The sequence below is a fragment of the Sceloporus occidentalis genome, unplaced genomic scaffold, assembly GCF_023333645.1.
Source record: "Sceloporus occidentalis isolate IW3139 unplaced genomic scaffold, rSceOcc1.0.p SCAF_1, whole genome shotgun sequence".
Lineage (NCBI taxonomy): Eukaryota > Metazoa > Chordata > Lepidosauria > Squamata > Phrynosomatidae > Sceloporus > Sceloporus occidentalis.
Genome location: NW_028316981.1, coordinates 288,120,816 through 288,141,674, shown reverse-complemented (window position 1 = coordinate 288,141,674; position 20,859 = coordinate 288,120,816). Strand labels below are relative to the sequence as shown.

Here is a 20,859-nt window from a genome sequence, read left to right as displayed (position 1 = left end):
TTGGGCCATAGTGATGTAAATAAGTGTTCACTTATCATGGGGATGTGGTGGCTTAGTGGTTAAGATGCAAATTCTGACAATTGGAAGACTGGAAGGTTGGCAGTTTGAGGCCCGAGTGCTGCATGATGGGGTGAGCTCCTGACACTATTCCCAGCTTCTGCCAACATAGCCGTTCAAAAACATGCAAATGCAAGTAGATAAATAAGTACCACTTTAGTGGGAAGGTAACAGTGCAGTCATGACCACCAGAGTTGTCTTTGGATGATGCTGGCTCTTCAGCTTAGTAACAGGGATGAGCACCACCCCCTACGGTTGGTTACAACTAGACATTCATATCAAGGGTGTACCTTTGCCTTTATTCACTTATCATCCAGAAACTGATTTGATAAGCTTACTCTAGTTAGGACTACAAAAAAGATTCAGACCTATAACTGTAATTACTTTTTTAAAACTAACTTCCTATTTTCTGCTGCACATCACTAGCTCCCATGTGTATAATTGTATTATAAATATATGTAAACCAACGTAAAACATAAAAAGACAAGCTGCTCCAGAATTCTCTTGTTCCAAGCAAAGTGCTCCAGAACAATCTTCTTTTTGTAATTCTATAATTTCCTCCCTTCTACTTCCATTTCTTCCTTGAGAAACCTTGTACACCCCATTTTTTGTCCCAGCTGAACTCCACAGGGGGCTTTATCACACGGAGGAGGCAAGAGTAATTAAAACATGATTAAATCGTAGTAATAATGTGATTGGCGGGGGAGACTGTCATACCCCTGTGCACTTCTCCAATTCGTGTCCCATGCATAAACTGTAATGGATGCATCCTTGGTTAATAATGGAAATTCCCGTTATTACTCAGTGACGCATCCATTAGCGTTTACACACAGGACACGAATGGGAGAAGCAAGCGAGGGTATGATAATCTTCTCCCCAAATGCGCTATTTCCACGATTTAATCACGTTTTAATGATGCTTGCCTCCCATGTGAAAAAATCCATAGTCTGCTTTCCTCTACTTGTAAATAATTACTTATTTTTTTCTCCTGTTTTCTTCATACTTTTTTTTCTTTTCCTTTCCCATCATGTCTATTAGATTATAAACCAGTGGAGAGGGAGTTCATTGTTGTGGTGGTGGTGGTTTTAAATGTTGAATTTTTGAGAGAATATTTTAGGAAAGAGACAGGAACAGAGAGGAAAAATATAGAAGAAACCTCAAGGACCATTTGTTGTCTTTCTTTTCAGAAAGTAAAACATTTTAGGGGAAAAACAGGTGAAGCTGTAACCAGAGCATATTGAAAAGAAGTAACAACAAGATGAGAATGGGCTGCACATTTCTGTGAAATGCTTTCTTCAGCTCTCATGCCATATAACATAATCATCTACACTGTATTTCTATTTTAAGATATCAAGGCTGACATCCCAGATCAGGAGACATATCATAAAGTTCTGCACAGGTGGAGTTATGACATGTGTCCCTCTCCCACTTCTCCAATTTGTGGAGGACTCTGGGACTTTAAAACCTGCCCTCGCTCCTTGCCAATACCCCCCCCCACTGGAGAGGAGACGCTGGAGGACACCTGGGCGTTGGGTGTGGAGGACTCTGAGGCTTTAAAACCTGCCCTCCCTCCTTGCAAATACCCCCCAATGGAGAGGAGATGCTGGAGGACATTTGGACAGCATTTTTCTAGATGGCTATAGGCTGGATTTGCCTCCCTCCTCAGTAACATCAGGACTAGGGAGACTCAGAGGGAGAGTGGCCTGTTCTAGTCCTAGTATGCTATTTGTAATTGGTTGTTATTTTTGCTGCCATTGGAGAGCTTGTGATTGTTTTATTGATTGTTATGTTATGCTTTGACTATTCTGCTATGTTATGTATTTGTAAAATGTTTTGTATAATTATTCAAACTGTTATTGTGCTTCATTATTCTGTAATGCTGAGGGTTATGATTGGGAGGAGGTGGGGGTTAGGGTTTTTTTAAATGTGATTTTATTGTAATTTTATTATTTATTATTATTATTAACCTTTATTTATGAAGCGCTGTAAATTTACACAGCGCTGTACATACAATCTTTTTAATTAGACAGTTCCCTGCCCTCAGGCTTACAATCTAAAAAGACATGAGACAAATGGAGAAGGGAGTGGTGGAGGGAAAGGGTAAGAGGTCCAGCAGTTCCTCTCTACCTCCAAGGCCTGGACCAAGGCAGATGGACTGGAGGGAGGGCTTGGCTTCAAAATGGAAGGTTAATCTTCTTCCAGGGAAAATACATACTCTCAAGTAGGATAATACATATACAGTACATAGCAATACAGGAAATGGTTCGATAAACAGGCACCAAAAGAACATCAAATAGTAAGCGACAATTATGCAATGCCTTTTTTATTGCTTTTTTGCTTTTTATTGTCCTTTTCTGTTTTGTAATCCGCCTTGATTCTTTCGGGAAAAGGTGGAATATAAATTAATAAATTATTATTATTATTATTATTATTATTACCTTTTAAGCTGCAGCAGCTCCGCCAAGATAGGAGGTGGTTGTTGATGGAACCATGCACAGCAATAGACTTCATTTGGCAACTTCCAAAGGTCCTCCAAAGAGTCTGGAAGATGATGGCATTTCTGTGCATCCAGCGATAGAATCATAGATGGACACTTCACCATCACAGTTTGTCAATATCCCTCTTCAATTGTGGTGCCAAAACTGTACACTGGGGTGACCAGATATGTTCCTTTCCCAGGACAAGTCTTACATCTCTGTCTTCTGCCCAGGAGGAATTTCAAAATGTCCTTTATTTTGAACATGACTAAGAAACATGAATTTATATTTATATTAGTGTTTCTAGCTTTTACTTTGTAAAGCCTACAGTTTTCTTGAACATCCGACAGTTTGTGGTGCCTTGTCCTTCTTTATGGTTATGACATCTGGTCACTCTCTTGTACAGTATTCCAGGTGAGGTCTGATCAAAGCGAACATACTACTTCCCTCAATCTAGACACCATGTTGCTTTTGATGCAGCCTCCTATGGGTCTATTTCAGCAATGGTTTTCTTTTCACCGCTCTTCCATAAAGCTCAGTTTTGTGGAGCATTCAGGTGATAGTTGTCCCAAAGAGAAATGTAGATCTCTCCACCTCCTTCTGAGTTATCACTGGCTTCTTGGCTGTTTCTCACACTAATGCCCTCCTTACCTGTCACAACGTTTTAGTAGACAATCTTCTGTAGGCAGAGTTGCAATCGAATTATATTCTTTTCATTTGGTAAGAGTCAATTTAATGGTGCTCCAGAGATGTGAAGTCGAAGGCTTTCATGGCCGGCATCCATAGTTTTTTGTGGGTTTTTCGGGCTATGTGGCCATGTTCTAGAAAATTTTCTTCCTGACGTTTCGGCAGCATTCTCTGAAGATGCCAGCCACAGATGCTGACAAAATGTCAAGAAGAAAATTTTCTAGAACATGGCCACATAGCCCAAAAAACCCACAAAAAACCATGCTCCAGAGATGTTCACAAATATACATATTGTTTTATCACCCAACCCTGATGGTTGCTCCCACACAATTTTATCCTGGACTTATTTTAGTAGCTCCTGGGCCTTCATGAAGCTGTTGGTTTAAATGTGCTCTCCAACAAATTCTGAGGCCTTCCGAAAAGAACCACATTTGATCTGAAATCACATGGCAGTGGAACTGAACACAAGGGGATTCCATTCTAACTACTTCTGAGACTTCAGGAGGCAGTGAGTTATGTTGGAGCTTATTTAATTGTGTCATAGCAAAACAGATGAATATTTATGCAACCAGCAAGTACTACTTCATTTTCTTCACTTAATATTCGTGCTGCGATAAAAATATTTTGCAGCTTCACAGCATTGACTATTTTGTATACATCAAATGGTTAACAGTCCCAGAAAGACACCCTATTCTTCAGAAGGTATGAAAGGGCTACTGAGGAGAAGAAGAGAAGATGCCAACTCTCAAGATTGTAAGATTGGCAAATTGGCTGTTTGAGACCCAGGCGCTGTGTGGCAGAGTAAGCTCCCATCACTAGTCCCAGCTTCTGACAACCGAGCAGTTCAAAAGCATGTAAAAATGCAAGTAGATAAATAGATACCACTTCGGTGGGAAGGTAACAGCATTCTGTGAAGTCATGCTAGCCACATGATTAAAGAGTCATCTTTGACAACGCTGGCTCTTTGGCTTAGTAATGGAGATGAGTACTGCTGCCTACAGTCGGTCGCAACTTGACAACCTTGTCAAAGAGGAATACTTTTATCTTTACAGTCATCTTCCACCCCTAACCTTTTAACCAACCTTTCTCTGTATCCCAACAATTATATACTTTTATATAAAGTCTGGTTTTGACATGCACAACAAATATATAGTTGTTGCCTGCATAAAAATGAGAGTGTAAAAGCATAAGCAATGTGCACTAATCCTGTATTAGATTTGACTATCTGAACAAAAATCAGAAAGCAGAAAGCAATAGATTTTCTCCATTTTATTGAGCAATAATAATAATAACAATAATCTCTTATAATAACAGTTAGTTTATTACATGCACATTCAAGGATCTAGCATAGTCATGAATATTTGGCAAAGGACAGTAACAAAAGAGTTCAATTCATGTAACTATTCACAGTGCTATTTAAATAAACTCTCTCATCCTGCCTGCCAAACTACATGAGCGGCTTGCTCCCTTTTCTTCAACTCAAAATTTCCTGGAGGCGCATCAAATCTTACTTGTTTTCAGATGATCCATTTATTTAACAGGGAAATTGTTTTCACTTCTGTAATGTTGGTTGTACTGGCACTCTCATTGTGAACTCTTCAGATTCCTAACTCAGTTCAGATATTCAAGCTGGCCTAAATTCTGGTGCTACTGGCAAGGGGGAAAATTGATTTTACTCCAATAAATACATTATGAAAGATAGAACCATTCCTAATGTTAATGCTTACACTCTAGTTACCTGTGAAGAATTCTAATATAAAAGGAGATATTATAAAGCTTTTTAAATCTCAATAATTTCAACAGAAGAGAATTAATGTACAGGTTGAGTACTCTTTATCCAAAATGCTTGGGGCCAGAAGTATTTTCGATTTCTGAGTTTTCTGAGTCTTGGAATATTTGCATATACGTAATGAGATATCTTGGCGATGTGACCCAAATCTAAACATAAAATTCATTTATGTTTCATATACACCTTATACCCTAAAAGTAATGTTATGCACAATATTTTAAATAATTTTGTGCATGAAACAAAGTTCGTGTACACTAAACCACCAAAAAGCAAAGGTTGTCACTATCTCCACCATCCATGGGGACAATTTTGGAATTTTGGATAAGTGAAACTTAACCTGTGTATAATTGGCAATCTGAGGACAGTGACAGAGCTAAAGAGCAATTTCTGTGTTTGTGTCGGAATGACTGGATTTGGACTGAATATTGTTTTCTTTTCTCCTTTTCAAAGGAGCCCACTCTCATGGTGTCTACATAGGTCACAATTTTCTTGAATGGTAGTGATCCCTGGACTCATGCAGAGCTGCAACATCTAGGACACATCTACACTGTAGAAATAAGGAAAGTTTCATCTTCCATTTCCTTCGGAGGCCTTGGCAAAGCTGCATTAGTTCCATATCCCTTCAGTCTGCCTGGTAAAAGCATGCATTATTCACAATGGTTATTAAGAAATGATCAAAACCTGCTGTGATGCATTTTGTCTGAAAATGTCCCCCCCCCCACACACACACACACACACAACACACAAATAGCTACAGCTACTTGTGTTTGCTAAACTGGTGATGAATAAGTATTACAAACTGCTGGTAGCTAGTAGATGGTGTTTCATATACAAAGGATGCGTTTTAATTTATTCTTTCTTCTTAAAAGTTAACTGAAGTCTGAAGTTTCATACAGTCCCTGTATATCTCACTGTAGTTGTTGCGATTGAAGCAGTCTATCTTTGAACATATCTTTAAGTCATAATTTGACACAGAAATGAATGTGCTTAAGGAGAGTGATACATTTTCAAATGGGTTAAGGAACATTCCTTTGACCGCTTACTAAAGAGTTTGGCCTACTGAGCATAGTAGCAATGACCTAAAAGCAAATATGAATAGTGTGTTGGATTGTGTCATGTATCCTGATCCTGTAAGTCCCACTTAGTTTGTACAATTAATTGCTGAGTGAAGACACATTGGAATGTAGTTTTTATCTTCAAAATTAAGGCTTTTCTTAGTCCCTTCTATTACATTCATCAGTTCTCTATACTGTAATGTTATAAATCAGGGATGGGACTCAAAGGACCTTCCAGATGCTGTTGGACTGCAAGTCCTAGCATTCCTCATTAATGACTTTGCTGATTATGATGTCTGGGACTTGCAATCCAACTACACCTGGAAGGCTGCATGATTCCCACCACTGATTTAAGTGAACCACTGAATTTAGCCAATGATATTAGTTATAAACTTTGCATTTTTTAACTTTTATTGCCGTACATTTCCCGTTTTTAGATGAACAAATATTTTGTGTAGGGCTTTCAGACTTGAGATGACTGCTGGTTTTAAATTCTTGTATTTTTTAAAAAAACCAACAGTAGTTTACATTCAACAATTCAAAAAGCATCTACTACCATCTTGCATTTACTATTCAAATAATTATCAAAACATGTTCTAAAAATCATGTACACTGTACATAGTCTCATACAGAAAGTTTGTTCTTTTCCTGAAGATATACAGATTGGATTTTATTACACATTACCAGTTCCTTTGCTGGAGATCTATGGTCTTTAAAGTGGGTTGTTGAATATTAATTATAAAATTGAAGAAAGCATTGGTTTAAAGGTCCAACCCATATAGGCTAATATCAGCGAGGGTTTAGCCATTTCATTATTGGAGAGTGAATGGCTTTTTCTTTGACAAAATCTTCTTTTACAGAATTATCATCACCAGATCCCATGTCATTTTCTGCAAGTTAAAATAGAGAAAAAGAGAAAGGTTTTATTACATTGTGTTGTCCCATATGTGTGCGTCATAGTCTATATTGTCTTTAAGCATCATGCCCATGATCAGTGGAGACTGATTTCTCCATTGGGGAGGTGATTCCATCCTGGGTGTTAATCCAAATTTTAAAGGCAATATCCAAGATGCCAAACCCTATCCACAAATTATGTCCATCACTTTGGATAGTACCATTAAAGATTAAAAAACAGAGTGGATTTATACTCTACTGACATCCAAGCCACCAGCTTCCGTTCACCATGATCCAGCAAGTACATGTCCCTCGATCTTCTCCTGGCTCATAGCTGGACGTGAGCTATTTTCAATGGTATCTTGACATTACCTAATATGGGAGACCCATTTATATCTACTAACTGTAGATCTAACCAGCTTGTTCTTCCTACTCAGAGCATAAGTAACCTGCACATTCAGCGCTGGGGGAGTAGATGGAGAGGTAGATGTACATACAGCAAGTTCACAAGGTCTCTTATTGCAAAAAAAAAAAACGTATTCCTAAGTACTTGCACCGAAATGAAGGCTGGGTCAAAGGTAAAATTTAACAAGACGTTGGTGGTTCCCCATCTCCAAATGCCATTAGAAGCATACAGGAGGATGGACTGTGCCCCAGATATACCTGTCTTCCAACTAATAGCCATTTTGTTATGCATTCATTTCTTTTAGTTATGTGATTACTGGTAATAATGCTTTTAATTATGTTATTCTTTTAATTATGCTTCTTTTAATTATATTAATTACCATATAAACACTCAACTATAAGTTGACCTCATGTATAAATCAAGGGCAGATTTTGGGGCCAAAATCATGGATTTTGATATGACCCCTGGATAAGTCTAGGGTAAAATTTAGGAGCATGTAACCAAGGATGTAAAGGATGATGCAAAGGAGAATGATACCAAAGAACTTTGAAAATTGTGGCAGACATAACTGTTTGTGCTCATCCTAAAGGCTGGATAATCCATGCTTCTTTTTGGTGCTCCCAGGATGGACTATGCTCTTGCCTTTTATTCAGAGAAAGGGGATAGGGATGGCTCCTTTTATATATAGATAAGAGTTAAAGTACAATACTTCCATTGACCCATGGATAAGTCGACCCAGGTTTTTTGGGTCAATTTTTTGACTAAAATTTCTAGACTTATACATGAGTATATACAGTAATTAGGAATTACATCTCCCACTAGGCTTCACTACAGATGAATTAATGCACCTTGAAAAAACAGGAAAAGTTTTAAAATCACCCAAAATGACTTTCCTGGCCAAGATCTCATACTTAAATTCTAAAGTACTTATCCAGTTGTTGATCACCATTACCATCCCACTGAGCTCAGAAAGAAAACACAGCCAACTAAACAAGGGCATAAACTAAGAATGAGGAAAGTGTGGCTTGCAGGCCATACACAGCCTCCAAACCTCACTTTCATTTCCCCGAAGAATCCTGACAAACACCTGAAGCCAAGTGAAACTGTTTAATTCTTTTAATTGCCCCCCCCCTCCCCGATTATATTTGGGTAGTTTTTCACCTCAAAACTTCCCTAAATGCAACAAAACAGCATTTTAACCCATTTGTTGTAGCTGAAAGCGGTGCCAAGAAAAGATGTGACATTACTTCTAGTTTGCCCAGGACAGACAAAAAAGAATAAATAAAACTAATAAAACTTTTATTTATATCCCACTTTTTTTCTGTAAAGCAAACAAAGCAGCTTACAATTTAAAATACAACAAATATACAATACAAAACATCTTAACCCCCCCTTAAAAAGAATTAAACATATTGTTATTAAAATTTAAACTATTAAAAAAGAACTATTAAAAGCCAATAACTAATGGGCAGTGGTGGGGATACATAATGTGGGGGGGAGGGAGTTCCTTTATAGATGAGTGGATCTATTCAGGAAAGGCTTGCCAGAAGAGATCTGTCATAACAGCTTTTTTGAAGCTGTCCAGGCTGGTGATTTGATGGATCTCCTCCGTCAAGCCATTCCACAGTCTGGGAGGTTGCAGTTAGTCTGATCTTTTTTGGTTGCAGTAAATTCCTCCCGGAGGACCTGAGAGTGCAGGGTGGATTGTATGGAAGTAAGTGATCCCTTAGGTTGAACCCAGGCCATGTAGGACTTTAAAGGTAATAACCAACACCTTGTATTGTGACTGGAAACTAATAGGCAAAGGGAAAGGTGAGAGGGGAAAGTGGTCTAGATTCTATTGTTAGACCCAACTAGAGTAGAGCCACTGACTCAATTGGATTTACATATGTGTTACTCATCATTCAAAAACTGATTTAATGGGTCTAGCCAACAGGATCCCAGCTGTAGTTAGAAGCAAAGGGGAAAGGGTAGCTACCACCAGGGCTAGTTCCATCATTACTCACAGTTGATGTGGTCACTTCAGTCAGTGACCTAGAGGGTGGAGCTGTATGAGGGAGCCCCCGAGGCAGTACTGTATACCCAGGGATTATAGTGCTGCTGAAGGAAATACTAAGTATCTCCTTCTGTAATGACTCCAAAAGTACATGTCGTGGTGAAATCCTTGACATATCACCAACAGGATTCTAGCTGTGTCCAGGAAGGACAGAAAATTTGTGTCATTTTGGTTTAATTTTTTTTTTCTGCCAGGAAGAGGGAAGAGGCACTTGTAAAATATTTGGCCTCAGGTACCAAATTAACTTGAGTGGACTAACATCCTATGCACCTTTACTTTAGAAGGTGTCTCAGGTGGCTAAAATGTCATGGGACAGCTTGACAGCCATGGCATGCTAACCTTATGGGATTGTCTGATAGGCAGCTTTTGGCAGAAGAACATAAGCTTTGTCAGGGTCCTGTTGTACATGGTCCTTTTGCAGCTGTTTTTATGTTTAGTGGCATTTGTTTTAAATTATAAGCCTGTTTTTAAGGGCTGGTTTTTTTTAAAAGCCACCTTGAACTCTCAGGAGAAAAGACATGTAAGTTATACAGCCAGCCCTCCTTATCCATGGATTCTTTCTCCATGGATTCAAGCATCTATGGCTTGAAAATATTCAATAAATATATGTATTCCAAAAAGAAAACCTTTTTGCATTTTATATAAGGGACACCATTTTATTATGTCATTGTATTTAATATTAAATCCATAGATTTTGGTATCCATGGGATGGTCGGGAACCAACCCCCAGCAGATATTAAGGGCTCATTCTACATGTTTTAAAATAAAATTAGCTAAGTCTCAAAACCAAATAGATAAATTCAAAAGAAGCCCTGAGCCTCTCCCTTCCAAGAAGTTACTCATTTAATTTGCAAAGCAGTTGCGTAGGTGTGATAACTGATGATGACTGATTCCAGATGACTAACAAGTCTCTTGGGACAGAAACAACACAAGAATTTCCTGACACCTTTGGAAGCTGCAGGTTTATTCTGCTGCAAGCTGTTTTGGATTGAAAACCCGATATATTTGATACTTGTCATCAGTGGCACATCATGCATTTGTTAAAGTGGGCATTGCCAGTCTATTAAAGCTTATGTCACAGTCATTCAGATGCCTTCGACAAATCTGTCTTGTTTTCAATGATGCCTCAGTCATGAAGCATTTTCAAATTTTCATGGAGCATATTCATATGCTATATCTGTTCCTTTGAGGATTTCAGCCAGTTTTGTCCTTGTGTTGGGCTGCATCACCCAGAAAATTGGCTGAAAATCAGCTGAAAACAAAACCAGGAGCAATTTCTACTTTTGTTTCTAGATACAGTAGTTTTGTTCTGTGGAATGTATGTTAGCTATCTGCCGCTCCTAGCTTCCAGGGAGTAATAGGGATGTCATTTTTCACTGATTTCAATATTGAAGAAAACAGTTATGTTTTAGCAGTTTTCTTCTCACTGCAAGAATATTTTCAGCAACTCCCAGCATTGTCTGCAGCAAAACAGGATCGATTCACAGGAATATTATTTTCTACACATAAAATGCTGTTTCTTTTGAAGAAAATGTTCGTATCTCTACAAAAATATGTGCTAATTCTATGCAGAAGAAATTCCAAAGTGTGAAGATTCTCTTCAGTCTAGGATTTTCCTCATCAGAGTTTCCCAATACTTGAGTAACTTCTTATTTTTGCTAGTTTTAGAACATTATGGAATATTCTTACCTTCTCTAGTATCAATATGCACATTTGGGGTGATTTGCACCAAAGGGAAAAAAACTGGGATGTGGGAGACCTACAGCGTCAGGCAGCCCCTGAAGGCCATACACAGTTATGGGCTGCAGTTTCCCCATCTCTACTTTATGTAATGTAAATAGACACAATTCTTTGATTTGGGGGATTATAATTGCTCTTCCAAAGAAAGAATCAAAGCGATAGATGACAAATAATTTTCTGAACTCCACTCTGTATATGTATTTAGGTAAGAACATTGTGTTACCAGCTTAGAATCAGTAAATATCTATTCATTTCAGATGCTCCTACAAGTAAGGTACATTACACAATGCATGAGAAAGCCCTCCTAAACAAATACACAAATAGATCTTGTAGCATCTTTGAGACTGAAAGAAAGCTGGTAGCATGCGCTTTTGTAGACTTGAGTCTATTTCCCCATATGCTTGTTCATAAACAAGTAAACTAAACAGCTAACAAGTATAGTGGTACAGTTTTTTGTTTTTTGTTTTTGTGGGTTTTTCGGGCTATGAGACCATGTTCTAGAAGAGTTTATTCTTCATATTTTCAATGCCAGCATTTTCTGAAGATGCCAGCCACAGCTGCTGGTGAAACATCAGGAATAAACTCTTTAGAACAAGGCCTCATAGCCTGAAAAACCCACAAAAAGCTATGGATGCCGGCCATGAAAACCTTCGACTTCATAGTGTTACAATAGTTGCCGCTAGTTCTGCTACTGGTCAGAGTGAAGCTATCTCCTCAAACAGCATATTTTGCGGGGAGGCAACAACCAACCCTTCCTCCTGAGTTGTCTGGCTATTCTCTTTTGGGAGGAAAAGCTATTTGACTTGCTCTAGACCCTCTTAGCTCACCCTTTCAAGAGCTATGAAGTATGTTATCTCATTACCAGTGTTTTTGTAGAATTGTTGTCAGTCTAGTTTGACTGAATATGGACTTTGAGATGGGGGCATCATTTTGCCCTTTGCCTTTGGAAATATCTTGGGACAGCCCTGTTGAAAATATTCTTACATATGTCCTCAATGCAAATCACACAGGAGAATACCCAAACTCATTGTGTTTTCAAGAAGTTAGTCTCAGATTTACCTGCATGTGGAATTAATTTTCGTCGGCTGGGAGGTTTTGAGGCAGCCAGCTGGAAAAATGAAAACTTTAAACACTTCCCAGTCACTCTGTCACATATGCCAGATGGACAATTGCATGTTCTTCGGCATTCTAACCCATATGTGCCATAAGGACACTCTGCAAGACAAAAAATGAAATGACAATATGTACTACGAATACAGTTCCCAAGTCAAGAACTTTGTGGTTATTATTCTACTTCATGCTACTTAACCTAGGCTGTAATTCTTTTCTAAGATACCTTGAAGTAAATCTATTGAACAAAGAGGGGCTTACTTCAGAGTAAAATGCACAAGAGTGTATTGTTTATTGTTTAAAAATTATTTACAAATCAATCATCTACTCAGCAGTAAGTCCATTGGACTTACTCCATTGTCAGTGACCAACTGAAGCTGGTTGGTTAGACCCAACTAGAGTAGACCCAACTGAATTAGCTGCTGAAGGGAGTATCAACATGTCAATAGATCCCATTGACTTAATGTGTCTGCTTTAGTTAAGACTGACAGTAGGATTCACTTTTTGGGTTGTATCCTCAATGGCTAAGATCTTTTGAATGACACAGTTTGAAAACTGTTTTTGCATATTTTCTACAGATGTTAGTAAAGAGGTTTAATTTATATAATTATCGGAAGGGTTTTTTCCCCCCAATCTGCTCTCCTTTGATCCTGATTAAACACAGGAGCATCTACACGCAATGTGACTTACAGTCCTGTGATGTGTTGGGAGAGTTCATAGCATTAGGCAAAGGAGCCCCAGGGTCAGCAGTTCCAGCCCAATCATTAAGCAAAGTAAGATAACCACTTTGGTTCATTTTGGTTGTGATGAAAGGCAGAAAATTGTTAGATGAGATTATCATTCTGGGGAAAGGGGTTGCTTTCAGGCAGCAGAATGGCTTTTGCCCCTGTCAAAGGCTTGTGTCCATTCACCAACAGACTACTGTTCTACCACTGTTTTCCATCTGCAATTTGACAGGTGGTTTAGGTAATCTCAGTGGCGTCTGATCTAGTATAATATGGCTATTGCTTTTGTCCTCTATGAGAGTTTCACCTGTACTTTTATTTTCAGGAGGCTTTGGGTGATTTTAAAGGGCAAAGTCAACAGAATTACTGCAGCATTTAAGAAGTAGGCTGAAGCTAACAATTACATGCACACAAGTTTATTTCTGAGGCTGTTTTGGTACTGGCATGTGGCTGAAACAGGAAATCAAACAGCAAATATGAATGCAGCCTTTCCTTCCTGCCACAAATTATTGGGGTTTGTTAAAATGTTTTTGTCTTGTCTCACACTTGTTCAGTACCACAAAAAGGCACCTGCATATTCATTACAGTTTTATCTCCGTTTCAGTCAACAAGGTACATGATTTGGGTTGCTCTCCTTGTTTTAACCTCACAGCAGCCCTATGAAGTAGATTAAGATGAAAGATAGTGACTATCCCAAGTTACCCAATTAGCTTCTTATATTCAGCTATCTAACATTGACTTCTGGTGACTCAGCTGACCTCTCTTAGCTTCTGATTCTCAACTACTCCTGAGAGTCCAGTACTTTAAGCATGATACCAAATGTAAAGAGTCTGGTAAAATATGGATTTATTTAAGATAGACAATAAAATAAAATGTCAGCCCAGGGCATAGGAACAAGTAGCTTCTGGGGAGCTTCAAGGGGCACACTTAGGGGTCTCATGAGCTTCATGAAGTCCACTCCAGTTTTAGATGTAGAGTTTGAGGTAGAAATGGATTTTCAGGGTCTGTTCATATATGGGGCCTTAAAGCAGACTTACACGTATATCCACTTTTCTTAATTTATTATAGATATTTGTATATTGCCTTTCCATGAATGTCACCAAAGTATGTAAAAAACTTCAAATGAATGTTGATGGACACTGGTTCCAATGTCAGTAGGCTGGTGAATCTGCTTTGCCTTTCAGTCCAGACTTTAAAGGCACTATCCAAAGTCCTGAACTCTAACCTCAAAATAAATCCAATACCTTAGATGACTTTTGAAAGTTCAGAATAAAATTTTGAACAGGTTTATAATCTGTCATCAGGTCCACCAGCCACTGCTACAAATATGAATAAATACTACATAAAAACAATAAAACAAATCGCATTGAAACATTAAAACTGTGATTTCAGTGCTAATTTAATCCCTATATTACAGTGATCTACACTGATCACAATACCCAACTGAGTTATAGAAGCATCTCCCTGCTCCAAAAAAATACTATCCATTAGCAGTAACTACGTAATAATGTAAATTGTACAAGAAAGACACTGAAAGCCCTTTCACACTACACAATTATGGCACTGTGGTTATAGTTTAAATATCATGACAACATCTTATGGAATCCTGGGATTTGCAGTTTGGAGAAGCACTAGAGCTTCCTGACAGAATTCCTATATACTTCATGAAACTACAGATCCCATAATTCCATAGGAACTATGGCAGTTAAAGTGGAATAATAGTGTCATAAATGCATTGTGTGAAAGCACCCTCAAGCTATTTAAGTCTAGCCAACAAAACCGTTTGTTGTATCCTGTAAATAAACCATGCTTTCTTGAGAAGGTGTGAGCTAATGGAAGGCTGGGGATTAAAAAGGGGAAGAGAGAAGGCAGAATTGAAATAGCTGTGAATGAGGTGAGAAATCCTGAATAATGTTTATTGTTGCTATTAACTACCCTTGAGTCGATCTTGACTCATGGTTACCCTGTGGATGAGACATCTCCAAGACTCCCTATCTTCCACTACTTTTCTTAGTTCTTGCAGATTGATACCCGTGACCTCCTTAATTGAGTCCATCCCTCTAGCATGTGGTCTCCTCTCTTTCTTCCTAGCATTATTGTCTTTTCTAATGAGCCATGCTTTCTCATAATGTAGCCAAAGTACAACAGCCTCAGTTTAAACATCTCTGCTTCCAGGGAGGTCTCAGGTCTGATTTGTTCTAGGGCCCATTTATTTGGGGGTTTTGCCTGTCCACAGTATCCTCAGCACTCTTCTCCAGCACCACATCTCAAATTAATTTATTTTCTTTTACTCTGTTTTCTTAATTGTCCAGCTCTCGCATCCATACATGATAATGAGGAATATAATTGCTTGTATGATTTTAACCTCTATGCTTCATTGTAAATCTTTGCTCTTTAGGACCCTTTGTAGTTCTTTCATAGCTGCCCTCCCCATTCTTAGTCCTCTTCTGATTTCTTGGCTGCAGGACCTGTTCTGATCTATAATAATGTATTGTTTAAGAAATACTGAATTTCTTTCTTACAGAGGAAAAAGCAGACACAAAACTGCTCTAAGGTATCACAGTGCAACTAGGGACCTATATCCTCCAGCAGAGGCAGCCTTCTGCAGTCACAATCACATGGTGAATCTGTGTCAGGTAAATCTCTCTGTGTGCAGAATTAGGTGTTGATTATACTATGCAATCCTTGGGGTGAGTGGCAACACTGTGCAACCAAATGCATGACAGAATGGTCAATGTTCAATAGGTACACAATGAAAAGTGCAAAAGAATGCACAACAAACAAATGATAATACAGTATGAGCAGACAAATATTGCTCGACAGGAAATACATATTTGCATGTGCAATGGCACCACATTAAATGATTTCAAATTATATGATTTGCTATTTATTTTTAACTATGTTTGTTTTAACTATTATAAGTTGCTTTGAGTCCCAAATTGGGGAAAACAAGCTAGTAGTAGCAATAATAGTATCAGGCTTCTTTGGTACTGAGTGAGAAGGATGGAGTGGGCAAGGAAACATTTGCCATGAAGCCACCCATCACCCATCTTGGTGTGGGAGAGCAGCTACTGCAGCGACATCTCTGAGATAATTTTCTTGGTATAAGAACACAGTGTCTACATCTGTGCTGGTGGATGTGGGTTTCTATTTGCACAGATCTTTTCTACAGCTGCTTCACGTGAACTATGTATCTATCATAATATCCACTCCTGGTCAGACATTTTAGCCTAAGCCCACACTTATGAGATTTTTTCCTGTACCTCCCACATAACATTTCTGAAATGACTTTTTCTCTGTGGACAAAGCTGCAGTAGATACAATGATGATAGCTTAAATCCTCAGCCACAGCTTTCCTGGGAGTGTTAGGTGACATTCTTTAAGTCCCATCTTTCCATTTACAAAATATAAGAACACAAGAATAGCTATACAGGGTCAAGGCCTATCTAGACCAACATTCTGGTCACACAGTGCCCAACCAGTTGCCTTGGGAATGGTCACCAGCAGAACATGAGTGCAAGTATATCCTCCCATCCATGCCCCACAATTATACTGTACATCAAGTGAATTGATATACTGAAGCACACTGCCTTAGAAACTGGAGGTAATATATAGTCATCTTGACTTATAGCCACTGATGGCCCTAATCTCCGTGTTAAAAAAAATGTTATTTGCTGTGAAGTCAGTCTCAACTTCTGGCAAATCTAGGCATGAGAAACCTCCAAGAGTCCCAGTCAATAACCACCCTATGCAAGTCTTGACAAACTCAGGGATGTGGCTTCTTTGATTGAATCAATCCACCTGTAGTGTGGTCTCACTCTTTCCCTACTGCCTCCCACTATACCAAGCATAATCATTTTTTCCAATGAGTCACTTTGTTTTATGATATTCATAAAATTATTATATTCATAAATTTAATTCCCTTTAAAAGCTGTTCAAATTGGCAGCCATAACTATATCAACACAAAAAATATGACCTACGTTAAACTCAAGGCATTATTCATGTTAATGATAGAAATAACCATATCATGGAAGCGTTTGGGGTTTGTGTTTTTTTTTTTTCCATTTCAAAGGAATTGTGCCATCCCAAAATGAAATTCTAAATGGGTATCCTCTGAGGGTATCAGATCCTGTCTGATCCTGGAAGCAGGGTCAGCTCTACTTGAATGGGAGACCACCAATGAATATCAGGTGCTGTATATTTGAGAAGAAAGCAATGGCAAACCACCTCTGAGTATTCCATAAGGAAAACCTTATGAAATTCAGGCACCTTGAAGGTACACATAGATTTTCAGGAGCCATCCCTAATCTAAATAGCAGCCATCCCCAATCTATATACATGCATCATCATTGTCACTAACATCATCATTGTCATGGCAAGCATTTTATCCAGTGATCATTCTTTACCTTTGCAGATACCAAACTCATCACCAAAATCATCCTCTTCGGAAAAAAATTGGCACTTCAATCCAGGGCCGCATTTGACACCATCCATACCTGCAACGGTCCGGTAACAAGTCTCCCCCAAAGCTGCAGCACATACCCTGCAGCAGCCGCAGTCATCCAGCACCGTCCGCTTACAGTGCAGAGGGTTTTTACATTCATTGCTGTTGCAAGATTCAGGGCAGTCTACTGCGTATTTTGCACTCCAGGTAGCTCTAACATGCATGGGTACCAGAAATAAAATGAAAGCAAGAAAACTATTCATGTCTTTTAGTGATAATGACACAGTTCACTCCAAGGAACAGGTTGAAAAAATCCTGAGGTCTTCTGCTCTGGGATGCAGCAGGAAAGAACCCAAAGTAGTAGCTGAAGGCCAGCCTACAGTTTTGAGCTTTATACAGCCTATTGCCCACAAGGCCTGCACTCGTCAATTTCCTCAATCTGTCCTCTTGCCAGCCTCCCTTGTTTTACTTTGCGAAATCCAGGATGAAGGTTGGATTAGCACTGCTACTGCCATCCAGGAATTGAAAAGCCTGAGCTGATGTAATCTGTTATGTTTAGTTGGGTTGTTTTCCAATAGACTGAAAATTCTCTCACATCCGTCTCTCAAATGCTCAAGGGCGTCTGCCAGAAAAGTGCACACGGAGGGGTGGGGGGGGGAGAGCAGTAATAGGTTACACATACCTTCCTTCAGGACAAGAGTTGTTCTGACATTGGCTTTATCCCTTTTTGGAAATCACAGTTGTCTCCCTCAAAAGCAGCTCTTGCAAAAAGAGAGGGAGAAATCAGGAAGAGAGCTCATATAGCTTCAGTATATAGCTTCTGTGTTTACATCCCATTTTGCCTAAGTCTTGCTAAAAAGGAAATACATTCAGAAAACATATGCGGGGTAGTCGTGTTGGCCATGCAGCAAAGTACAATAACATCCAAAATCCACAAGACAGTGATACCAATAACCAATAAAGGCATCACTGTCCTGAGGATTAAAGAAAGGCATTGTGACTGGAAGAAAAGGAAAGAAGGACAATATATCATCTTTTATAGTTAAAGGAGAGTATTCTTAGAAAGAAAGAAGAATTATCCTGTCAATATTTAGTTTGTTAGATAACCATGGTATTACATTCAAAGGCAAATGCCAAAGATAACAGGGTAAGACAGATGACAAGGACTTGTGATTTCATCTTCATGTACCTCAGAAAGTTATCAGTTTACTATCTTTCCCAGAGATAGAGGCTGATAATAATAATAATAATAATAATAATAATAATAATAATAATAATAGGTTTCTTTCAAGTTTTGATCAAAGACGCCTGCTTCAATAACCCAGTCTTTCTGCTGTTCGCCTCCACTGATTGCATGGAGACATTTCCAACCTTCTGTTGAAAAAAGAACCAGCACTAAAGGTTTGCATATTTCTCTCTGCTTGAATGGGCTGCACTCACACTATCAAAGCCAGGGGTAGGCAACCTTTTTGAGTCGGGGGCCACCTCCTCATTGCTGGCCCCTGTCAGAGGCCGGGAAAGAGCCGGCGGGGACCGCCAGCGCTGGAGGCCTCCCCCTCTTTGTTGGCCCCTGATGCCAGTGGCCCGCTGCCGCTGCTGAAGCCCTCATCAAGGACCCCAGTGAAGGCAACGGGCCTCTGGGAGGCCCGCTGCTGCTGCAGGAGCCCTCCTGGAGGGCCCCAGCGAAGGCAATGGGCCTCCCAGAGGCCCACTGCCACCGCCAGAGCCCTCCTGGAGGACCCCAGCAAAGGCAACGGGCCTCTGGGAGGCCCACTGCTGTCGCAGGAGCCCTCCTAGAGGGCCCCAGCGATTGCAACGGGCCTCGCAGAGGCCAGCTGACACCGTTGGAGCCCTGGGCGCCGCCATTTTTGGGGGGAAATGGTGGCAAGAGGTCGCGCGACCTTCCCTGAGGTCGCGCAAGACTTCGCTGCCATTTTTCCCCAAAATGACGGCGCCCAGAGCGGCGAAAAGCCGCAACCGGCAGCGGCGGTGGCAGGAGCAGCCAGGGGCCAGCTCAAAGGCCTCCGCAGGCCGGATGCAGCCCGCGGGCCAGAGGTTGCCGACCCCTGATCAAAGCCATTACAAGGAATTGCTGATAGAGTAGCTGTGCAGAAAACTCAGGGGACATAAACAATACAGTGACATTTCTCCTTGTTGGAAACAGAGCTTGAAAGAAAAAAGAAAGGAGGAGAAAGACCTTGACAATTTCTAATCAGGAATTTAAATATTCTTCTCGTTTTTAATGCTGCTATGAGTAGTCCTGAGCATGACAGTGATGGGAAGAAACCTGGAAATATGAGTAGTTTGGCCATGGATCCTACTTTGCAGAGGTCAGTCCTCTGCCTTTTTAGATCACTTGGATCTATCTGAAGTCCTTTATGTGATGAACACTTGAATTTCAAGAAAAAAATCTGCCTTAAAGATGAGCCACAAAAAGGCAAAATAGGGATCTTGAACCATCAACAGCTAGCACTTGGACAGCAGACCAAATGAGCAAGAATGTGAGTCACCTGGTCACAGTCATGTCTACAGTGTTGAGACATGTTGCGTGTGCATGTAGCTTCAAGTCATCTTATGCTGACCCTAGGAATTTCATAGAGTTTTCCTAGGCAATGAATATTCAGAGGTGATTTAGCCAGTTCCTTCCTCTGAAATATAGCCTACAGCACCTAGTGTTCCTTGGCAGTCTCCCATCCTAGTACTAACCAGGGACAATTTTGCTTAGCTTCCAAGATCAAACAGGATCTGGTACATTTAGGGTATTTCTTTTTGTTTAAGTTATATTAATCATTTCCCAATTTTCACACTTTCTCCCATTCTGTGGCTCCTTTTGCCTTCTTTTGATAATACATTTCCTTTCTTTCCTTCTTTGGCAGTAATAAGTGTCCACCCTGAAAGCAAATGTCTTGTACTTCATGCCTCCATGCTTCTCCTTTTCCTTCCAAAGAAAACTTTGGTATCTCTGCATTCTGGAAACTGATGGATCTCTTCAATGAGAAGATTCATTTTGCACAAAATGAAGAACTTTACAGAAAGAAATGTGGGACCCTTAGAATATCTTCATTTCCTGTATCAAACTGGCCCACACCAAGATAAGCTTTAAGTCTTTCAGAAAGTGGGCAATAGAGGAAGCATAAATTATTCATGCTTCCTCTCCCTGATCTCCCCCCTCCCGTTGCAGTTGTCATCCAAAGAGAGGGCATGTTTGTTCTTTGCTGTTGTTCAACATGGGAACAGAATGTGCCCCACAAGACGTACATCCTCTTTCTGTGCTTCTGTAGAACATCTGATGGAGCTCTTATGTTATATTTAGCATAGGACTGTGACCCATTAGTGAGATTTAAATGAGGCCAAGTGAACAGCACATTTCAGCTTCTAAAGGATCCTGCTGGTTGCCCCTCTAGCATCCCATGCTTTG

The 20,859-nt window shown here is 39.7% G+C and overlaps 1 protein-coding gene across 1 annotated transcript; it reads right to left on the bottom strand.

The window, feature by feature from the left end:
* Positions 1–4,475: 4,475 nt before the first annotated feature.
* Positions 4,476–17,866, bottom strand: LOC149324039 (endothelial cell-specific molecule 1-like). The gene is made up of 3 exons (XM_089495653.1): positions 17,404–17,866; positions 12,221–12,376; positions 4,476–6,955 (listed from the first exon to the last, which is right to left on the bottom strand). Exons 1-3 carry the CDS (start codon positions 17,702–17,704, stop codon positions 6,855–6,857), a joined length of 558 nt encoding a protein of 185 aa, XP_089351779.1. The 5' UTR covers positions 17,705–17,866; the 3' UTR covers positions 4,476–6,854.
* Positions 17,867–20,859: the final 2,993 nt, after the last annotated feature.

Coding starts and splice junctions, on each gene's coding strand:
- LOC149324039 (XM_089495653.1), bottom strand. CDS start 17,704: ATGAATAGTTTTCTTGCTTTCATTTTATTTCTGGTACCCATGCATGTT. Junction 12,377..17,403: donor TGAGTTTGGTATCTGCAAAG/GTAAAGAATGAT, acceptor TTTGTCTTGCAG/AGTGTCCTTATGGCACATAT. Junction 6,956..12,220: donor AAAATTAATTCCACATGCAG/GTAAATCTGAGA, acceptor TTTAACTTGCAG/AAAATGACATGGGATCTGGT.